The sequence below is a fragment of the Leucoraja erinacea genome, chromosome 22 (genome assembly GCF_028641065.1).
Source record: "Leucoraja erinacea ecotype New England chromosome 22, Leri_hhj_1, whole genome shotgun sequence".
Classification (NCBI taxonomy): Eukaryota; Metazoa; Chordata; class Chondrichthyes; order Rajiformes; family Rajidae; genus Leucoraja; species Leucoraja erinaceus.
In genome coordinates this window covers 3,819,475-3,829,539 of record NC_073398.1, presented here as the reverse complement: position 1 = coordinate 3,829,539, position 10,065 = coordinate 3,819,475, and the positions used below count along the sequence as shown (strand labels likewise).

The 10,065-nt window shown below is 40.8% G+C and overlaps 1 protein-coding gene across 3 annotated transcripts in view; it reads right to left on the bottom strand.

The window, feature by feature from the left end:
* Positions 1-495: 495 nt before the first annotated feature.
* cep83 (centrosomal protein 83) overlaps positions 496-10,065 on the bottom strand; it is a 47,473-nt gene continuing 37,903 nt past the window's right edge. For all 3 annotated transcript variants that reach the window (XM_055652790.1, XM_055652791.1, XM_055652792.1), the window contains 4 exons: positions 9,312-9,441; positions 9,118-9,218; positions 6,429-6,615; positions 496-2,617 (listed from right to left, as the gene is read on the bottom strand). In XM_055652790.1, coding sequence (XP_055508765.1) covers positions 2,516-2,617; positions 6,429-6,615; positions 9,118-9,218; positions 9,312-9,441 — 520 coding nt within the window. In that variant the 3' untranslated portion in view covers positions 496-2,515. The remainder of the gene's footprint in view (positions 2,618-6,428; positions 6,616-9,117; positions 9,219-9,311; positions 9,442-10,065) is intronic.

Below are 10,065 nucleotides of genomic sequence, written 5' to 3'. Positions count from 1 at the left end.
TTATTGAAATATGGAACCACCTTTCTGAAGGCTGAAGATGGACACAAAATGCTGGAGTAACTCAGCGGGGCAGGCAGCATCTCTGGAGAGAAAGAATGGGTGATGTTTCTTCTTCAGACTGGTAGTCACGGAAGAGGGAGTCTTGACATATAGAAGGGTAAGCTGGGAAAATAGATCAAAACGGATGTGATAAGGAAATGTAGAATGGTTCATTGTTAGCTGAGGGGAAGGTGATAACACGGTATATTATCAGTAATATTAATCAGTAGGACAGTAGAACTGGTCTGAGAACTAGGTGGGGGAGGGACGGAGAGAAAGCAAGAGCAAGGATTTCATGAAGTTAGAGAAATCAATATTCATACTGTTGGGTTGTAAACTGCCCAAGCAAAATGTGAGGTGCTGTTCCTCAAATTTGCATTGGGCCTCACTCTGACAGTGGAGGAGGCCCAGGACACAAAGCAGCTTTGATAACCTCCACACATGTACACAATATGATCAGGCAAAATGTTTATTTGGTATCATCGATAAAAACTTTCCAAACCCATTGTACTTGTCGGTACATCAATTAATTAAAAAGGAATTGTACAAAAACATTCAACCAACCAGTAATCACTTAAAAGACCAAGAAAGTAAACATCATGAATGAGAAAAACATGTTAAATATCTTAATGGAGTTTATTATAAATTAGATATCCCTTGATCAATTGGAAACAATTAAAAATAAATAAAACAAGAAATTGTGATAAAACAAATACCATCTTGGTGAGAGCTCTCCGTGCTAAGGGCTAACACCAAGTTCTTGAATTGCAGTGTGTGCTTCAAATCAAATTACTGCAGTTATTAGCAGACACACAATTCTGTTGTTATGAAAAAAAATAAAGAAAGCTGAATAACACAAGATTGTTCCTGCACTTAAACCTATAGTACATTTCAGAATAAACCTTTTATGCCATTCTGGACAAACTGTATATTTTTTAAATTCATAAATTGCACAAAGTAAAATAAATGATGCAAAGATGTTTTCTGGCATGTTGCTGGGATTATGAGATTGCGTTTTGAGCTTCAATTTTCTGCTCCAGTACATTCACAGATCTACCACTGCACTGCTGCTATGGTGTTGTGGTGACACTTCATTGCAGAAGGAAGTTGGTTTTACTCCAGAATTAGAAATGTGGTTTCATTTTATCAGCAAGCTCACATAAACCATGTGGTTACCATCCTGGTTGAAATGTCAAGTTTTGTCCCCTCAACTCCCTCCACCCATTGAAACAGCCTCATTTTAGACTTGAAAACCTCATTTGTCCTTTCTCTTTCTGTATTATTACTTAAATGGGTGTTTTTTTAAAAACTTTTTGCTCAAGAAAATGCACAGAATATATTTCTTAAGACAAATCAAATTCAGGAAAGGCAGGTTAACCACAACTTAATACATAAAGAGGAATTGAGTTAAGATTTGCACGAGATCAAGGGAAGCATAAATCATGGCAAAGGAACATTATGAACAGGGTGAGGCTATTCTGCCCTACACACCCCATTTCACACGGGTCAAACATAGGCAGATCCACAATTTAAATCTTTATCTCTTGCAATCATTTTCTTTTGTATGATGTTCTTCAGAAAACCTAGTTCCTGGCATGGAGTGGCAATACTCTGTTCCAAGGCTCAATTCTCAAACTGGTTCCCATTATTTTCGTGTTATTCTTGTAAGGACATGTTTCCTACTGGTAATATGGGTGTCAGAGGTTATGGGGAGAAGGCAAGAGAATGGGGTTGGGAGGGAGAGATAGATAGGTCAGCCATAATTGAATGGCGGAGTAGACTCAATGGGCTGAATGGCCTAATTCCACTCCTATCACTTATGATCTTATAAATATCCCAAAACAGTTACACAATTGATCACCTCAGATCATTCTTGCACAGTGCCATCTGGATGCAAGTACTGAAGTTAGGATAACGCTGAGTAGCCAGTCTCTGAACTGGGTGTGTGTGTAGATTAAGGAACCAACACACCCAGACTGCAAGGGAATACCAATGACATTCCTGTTGTCAGGTGTTTTCTGAACTTTCTTATCATAAAATTCAAGACACAACTCAAAAAGCACGTGCTATTATACCGTAACATAGCCAATATTACAATTTCTTGAACTTCCTCAAATATAGAGACAGAAGATTGGCTTCATCACGAAACCATACCTGTAGAGTAGTGTGTGTAATGTAGATAAGCGAGGAATAAATCCGGATTATTTATTAGCTCGGTATCGTGTTATAATGTTCAGTTCAGCTGAACCGCATGCTACCCTGTCCACACTATCAAATCCCAACTCTTCAAAAGGCACAATACGTTATGTGTAAGGACTTGAGATAGTACGTTGCATTATGTAAACCAGTTTCACATACATTTCCCCACACGTACTATATTCAAAAATCAACTTGTGCAATAACTAGTATCAAATAAATGATAATTATTTGTTCTTTATGACTCAAAAATGCCATTCCCACATCTGTAAACATGAGTTCAGTCGAGAGCACCAAGCTCCTGGAGTTGCTGTTTTTGATTCGTCTCCAGTTCCTCTAGTCGTTTGCGTATCAGATGCAGCTCGTTCTGATGTTGTTCTTCCTTAAACATGACGAAAGGCCATAGAACTTTTAAAGAATGATCCACGTTTAAAAACACAGGTTAACATTTTCAAAAGGCTGTTCTTTTGCAAGTGCTTTTTAAATTGTACACCGTACATTAATCAAAATGATGAACTTACCAAAACAAACTCTTCAGTAAAGGAAAATGTCACCATCATCCATAGCTTTTATCAGGCAACTGTGCCAAAGGTAGACAAAAGTGCTGGAGAAACTCAGCGGGTGCAGCAGCATCTATGGAGCGAAGGAAATAGGCAACTTTGCGGCCCGAAACGTTGTCTATTTACTTCGCTCCATAGATGCTGCTGCACCCGCTGAGTTTCTGCAGCACTTTTGCCTACCTTCGATTTTCCAGCATCTGCAGTTCCTTCTTAGGTAACTGTACCATCCTACTAACAACTAGAGAGGGGTTCTGAGCTACTATCAACCTCATTGAAGACCCTCGGACTATCTCTAATCGCACTAAATGTTATTCCCTATGTCATAAAGCTGTACACGGTAAATGGCTCGATTGTAATCATGTATAGTCTTTCTGCTCACTGGTTAGCACGCAACAAAAAGCTTTTCACTGTATCTTGGTACATGTGACAATAAACTAAACTGAATTAAAACTGACTCATGGCAATCTCAGTACCAGATTACCTTGACCAACAAGAATCATTCTGGCTGCCTAATCTTCTCCTAAATGTCTTAGCACTTAAAATTTTGATCAATAGATTCTTGTTACACAAGAGAACAAAGGGATTTGGAGCAAAGTAAAGTAAATACAGCTGATATAAAGATCACATGCTATTCAAGGACTTAAACATAGAAAATAGGTACAGGAGTAGGCCATTCGGCCTTTTGATGATCATGGCTGATCATCCAAAATCAGTACCCCGCTCCTGCTTTTTCCCCATATACCTTGATTCCGTTAAACCTATTTATAAGAGCTAAATCTAACTCTCTCTTGAAAACACTCACTGATTCACAACTCTCTGGGTAAAAAAGTTTTTTTCTCACCTCAGTCTTAAATGGCCTCCTCTTTATTCTAAGACTGTAGCCCCTGGATCTGGACTCGCCCAACATTGGGAACATTTTTCCTGCATCTAGCTTGTCCAGTCCTAATAAAGTCTTTGGAAATAGTACCATAGAATTTATTGCATCCACCTCATTAGATAGGCTTAAATGTAATAATCTTCAATAAGAAGTGAGGATCACACTGACTTCTGTGACATGAATGTTCAGAATATCAATCAATTGTCTGCCATTTTCTTCTCTTCCCTAGACCTATCTTTAAAGGTTCTAGTTCCTCTCCAATCTCATTCTTGACACGACCCACCTTCAACTCTCATCTGCTCCCCACTACACTCCTCATTAGCTTGTCTGGTTCTCTTGCCAGTTAATGGCTCTCCCACCTCCACTTCTTCAAATCTACCTTTGCCGCCCAATCCTCAAGTAAAATGTCCTGATCTTTCCATCCTTGCAGATTACTACCCATCTCCAACCTCTGTTCTCTCAAGGGCCTTGCCACAAAAATCACTGCCCATGTTTCCTGGAATTACTGCTTAAATTGCTCCAGCTAGCGAGTTAGCACCATGGCTCTGATGTCTTGCCAATGGCCTGTGAAAGTTTCGTTCTCATAGATGAGTCTACCAGACTGGTTTTAACTAAAAGAATCAGTGTCATGGAAAAAAATCTTGCTCTCGCAGCAGTGCTGATGTTTTGGTTAACAAATACAACTCCAAGTGGCACTGTAGCGCAGCGGTAGAGTTGCTGCCTTACAGCGCCAGAGACCCGGGTTCAATCCTGAAGACAGATGCTGTCTGTACGTTCTCCCTGTGACCTGCGTGGATTTTTTCCGGGTGCTCCGGTTTCCTCCCACACTCCAAAGACGTACAGGTTTGTCGGCTAATTGGCTTGTTATAACTAAATTGTCCCTAGTGTGTGTGGCATAGTGTTAGTGTGGGGGGGGATCGATGGTTGACGTGGACTCAGTGGGCTGAAGGTAGACACACAATGCTGGAGTAACTCAGCGGGAGAAGCAGCATCTCTGAAGAGATGTTTCGGGTCGAGTCTCTTCTTCAGACTGGAGAAAGTAAGAGGAGCGAAAGGAGCAGTCTGAAGAAGAGTCTCGAACCCCAAACGTCACCCATTCATATTCTCCAGAGATGCTGCTTGTCCCGCAGAATTACTCGAGCATTTTGTGTCTGCCTTCGATTTAAACCAGCATCTGCAGTTAAGCCGGTGGGCTTAAGGGCCTGTTTCCACGCTGTATCTCTAAACTAAAGTAAGACCCATAATGAAAAAGTGACACAAAGCATATTTTTCTGAATAATCAACAAGCAGCTCCAGAGGTCCAAGACAACAACAGTACTGACAAATCTGAGGCAATTAATGAAGAGATTTGCACAGCAGAGCAATATAAATTGACAATTTAAATCTTTAAGCTACTTTGGGAACAGCTCCATCCAACACCACAGAAAATTGCAGAGAATTGTGGACTCAGCCCAGATCATCACACAAACCAACCTCCCTTCCATTGACACCATTTACACTTCACGCTGCCTTGGCAAGGCCAGCAGCATAATCAAGGACGAGTCTAACCCCGGCCACTCCCTCTTCTCCCCTCTCCCATCAGGCAAGAGGTATAGAAGTGTGAAAACGCACACCTCCAGATTTCTTTCCCGCTGTTAGCAGGGAACTGAACCATCCTACCACAACGAGAGAACAGTACTGAGTTACTATCTACCTCATTGGAGACCCTCGGACCATCTTTGATCGGACTTTACCTTGCACTAAATGTTATTCGCGTTATTCCCTTTATTATGTATTGTACACTGTGGACGGCTCGATTGTAATCACTTGTTGACTTTCCCCTGGCTGGTTAAAATGCAACAAAAGCTTTTCACTGTACCTCGGTACACGTGACAATAAACTAAACTCAAATCGACCATTCACTAATATTCACTATAGACTGGTTGCACATGAACTCCAAATGCTAACTTTGTACCCTTGGTTAACAATTAATCTCAGATTTGAAATATAAAAGTTGAAATCGTGTCTCCCATCAATGCCCTCAACAACTTGGATTTAATCACCACTTAATCCCTTACATTTTAAAGAATTCAACTCTGCTTTTTGTTTTAGAGATACAGCGTGGAAACAGGCCCTTCGGCCCACCGTGTCCGTACCAACCAGCGATCCCCGCACATTAACACTATCCGACACACATTAGGGACAATTTATAATTCTACCAATTAACCGACAAACCTGTATGTCTTTGGAGTGTGGGAGGAAACCGAAGATCTCGGAGAATACCCATGCTGTCATGGGGAGAACGTTCAAACTCCGTACAGACAGCACCCGTAGTCGGTATCGAACCTGGGTCTCCGGTGCTGTAAGGCTGCAACTACCGCTGCGCCACAGTGCCGCAGCCATGCTTTGCGTAAACTCTCATATTTCTGGTTAATTGATTTTTCATTCCATCCAAGCCCAGTGTATCCTTCTTACGCTATTCAGCATTCCATATCTACCTCTTATGCACCAGTCCTCTAGGTGTGAAGCACACCATTCATTAGTCTTTTTAATCATACTTAGTTGACATATATCAGTAATCTCTACACTTGGACTCCCGACACTTCTCGACCTACAACACTTCTAGCTTTTTAAATTACTTACAAAGTGTTCCATCCTCTCTAACTCCAAATTGGAATAGATCATACTTTCCAATATTATCTTTTGTGCAAGCCAAAATTGCCAGAGAAAATCTTAGCAGATCCAAAGCATTTACTGATTTCACCAAAACATGGTACCTGAATGTTTCCGAATGTTGTTTCAATGCCTTGCATCACGGTAGGTGGTAGAAAATTGATTGTATTACCCAGACCAGTAGATGAAAGGTTTGCTCCCAGAATAAGCCTTCGGAATTCATTGTGTCTACGCTGTAGATCCTTTAACCTTTTCTGAACTCTGGCATGATTTTCATAAGGAACATTTTGTCTGGAAAAATTGATCATTCAAAGGTTGAACAGCAACGTTAAATGTAGTATTGTCCTTTTGCTTCTTTCATACTAGTTCTAGCGATGTTACAAAACTTACCTTCAGCGGCGCTGCAGTTCTGCCACTGGACGTGTGCGCGACTTTGACGCCTTTGATGGGGGGGGAGGATTAAAATGCCGTTTTCGCCTGCCTGTCGGAGGCGGACATCCTCGGGCTGCTAGCTACTGCAGAAAAATCGATCGGACTTGCATTCCTGTTATTTTTTTGTTTATCGCGATTAACGATTTGATTAAATAAAAAGCGACGTCTAATGCCCTCAATGCCTACAGCATGATGGATTGCATGAACAGGACAAAACACCGGGTAAGTCGTTTATTTTACATATAAACTTGCTTCTTGGAATGGCTTTAATCAAATTTTACGTTGTGAAAATGTGATTTGGTCCCCATACAAACCGGCAGTGTTTTTCCTGCCGATACGGGGTTCAAATTCACCGCAAATGCAACGTTCCAATCGATCGGGTTCCAGAAAAACCCACTCGCAAGATAATTTAATCCTCTTTTTTTTTGGACAATCATGTCATAACAGCATCTAAATCGTCTATATTTTGTGTTATTGTCTACCCATAGTCAATATTTTTATATTAAATATCAGTTTTAGTCCCAAGTTGTGCAAAAAAATAAAAATTTTGATTATATTGAGTGGATGTTTCTAGATTAATTTATGGGAATTAAACATCAAATTTCTTCCATCTGGCATATGAATTCATGACAGTGAGATTTAAAAATCATGTTATATTGTGAATTCTTGTGCGAATGGGATTAGTTTGTTATTTGGATACTTAGGCTATTTAAAAAAATATATCCTTTTCTTAAGAAATGGAATGTACAGGACATTCTTAATGGGAAAGTAGTGGGCAGAAAGACATGTCATGCGTGGTTTGAACAGATATAAATTTATGAAGGGAAAATAATATTTGGCAATCCTGAAAGATTTACTGGAAGATGAGATGAGGAGCAACTAGTCATTGTACTGTCTCTGGATTGCTTGAAAGCTTTCAATAAGGTACCATATAAGATGTAATTAAACAAAGTTCCGGTACATGGAACTGGGGTAACATACTGTCCTGAACATTGGTTAACAAACATAAAGCAGTCTGAAAGAAATGGGCACATTTGTAGAAGAATGTGAAGTTTAATCACTTTGACAGCAAAAATGGAGAAGCAGAATATTTATGTTTAAAATGTGATTGAAAGATATTGGTGTTCTGGGATACTGAACATATAAATCACTAAAGCTTAATGAGCAAGAATAGCAATAACTTAGTAAGGCAAATAGCATGCTGTCCTTTATTGCAAGAGATGTCTCAATGCAATTATGTAGATCCCTGGCGACCAGGGCTTATATATTGTGTGAAGAATGGAGAGTGTTATGTAGCAACCTAAATTGGAGCTTTCAATCTTCGTTCTGTTGGTTTATAACCTGTCCAAGCGGAATATGAGGTGTTGTTCCTCCAGTATGCATATGGCCTCACTCTGGCAACGGAGGAGGCCAAGGACAGAACAGTTAGTATGGGAAGAGTTGTTAAAGCAGTTGGCAACCAGGAGATCCTGCTTGCCTTGGCACATTGAGCATAAGTGTTGGATGAAACAGTCGCCGAGTCCAGCCGGTGTGGTCTCTTGAAACTCGGCGAGACCCAGCGTAGGCTCAGCGACCATTTCGCCAAACACTTACACTCGGTCTACCAAGATCCTCAAATCCTTTATTGATGAAAGATGTCAAAGGACTATGAAGCTACAACATATAATTAGATCGGCTCTGACCTTCCTTCCATCGAGGGGATCTATAGCAGTCGCTGCCTCAAAAAGGCTGGCAGTATCATCAAAGACCCACACCATCCTGGCCACACACTCATCTCCCTGCTACCTTCAGGTAGGAGGTACAGGAGCCTGAAGACTGTAACAACCAAGTTCAGGAATAGCTACTTCCCCACAGCCATCAGGCTATTAAACCTGGCTTGGACAAAACTCTGATTATTATGAATCCATTTTCTGTTATTTGCACTTTATCAGTTTATTTATTCATGTGTGTATATCTTTATATTATGGTATATGGACACACTTATCTGTTTTATAGTAAATGCCTACTATGTTCAGTGTGCTGAAGCAAAGCAAGAATTTCATTGTCCTATACAGGGACACATGACAATAAACTCACTTGAACTTGAACTTGATTGGGGTGCATGTTCAAAATACCATGACGGATGGTATTTTGAGGAGGGACGTGGAACATTGAGGTCGGAGTCCCTGGGGCCGAGGTGAACATAGGGGACCCAGCGTGGGGGAGCTGTCGAGAACAAGCGATGTGATAATAAAGTATCTATCTATCTAAATGTGAATGGTGGTGTAAGCTTGGCATGCTGAAGGGCCTGCATCCATTCCTGCATCTCAGTGAAGCACCTTCACGGACGTTAAATGATAGAAATAATAGAAACACACTCACTTATATGTATGCTTCTCAATCTCTAGCTCTTCTTTTTTTGCCTCCAGCAGCTGTACCTTTTCCTGTAATCTTTTCTGTTTACTTTCATTCAATGTTTTCCTCTGTCAACAGAAGCAGAGAAGTCAGAATTTCTCACGGCAAACGTGGATTTCAATGAACTAGACTTCCGAGTGAATTAAAATGAAGGGCAAGACCTTCTTCTGAGCTAAGGCTGCACGTTGCAGTCGTTCTTTGGCCTGGCAGTACTTCTCCTCCAGTTCCGTGGTACGATTCTGCAGCTTTTGCTTCTCTTCCAACCACTCTATGCGCTTTTCTTCCACCACTCTGTGCAAGACATAAGACAGATGATCCAGCTATACAGGGGGTAATCAAGCAAAGGTTTGCAAAATGGATCTCTGAGGCATACCAAGTGGACGTGGAAATCCCTCTATTACTACCTCATTAATATAATTACCAGATGCTTTAATTAAACACAAGGTACTTGAAATGCTTCATAAATTTGAGGAAGGACATTCTTGCTATTGAGGGAGTGCAGCGTAGGTTTACAAGGTTAATTCCCGGGATGGCGGGACTGTCATATGCTGAGAGAATGGAGCAGCTGGGCTTGTATACTCTGGAGTTTAGAAGGATGAGAGGCAATCTTATTGAAACATATAAGATTATTAAGAAAGACAAAAATGTTGGAGAAACTCAGCGGGTGAGGCAGCATCAATGGAGCGAAGGAAATAGGCAACGTTTCGGGTCGAAACCTTTCTTCAGACTATTATTAAGATTATGAAGGGTTTGGACACACTAGAGGCAGGAAACATGTTCCTGATGTTGGGGGAGTTCAGAACCAGGGCCCCAGTTTAAGAATAAGGGGTAAGCCATTTAGAACGGAGATGAGAAAACACTTTTTCACACAGAGAGTTGTGAGTCTGTGGAATTCTCTGCCTTTGTAGGGTGATC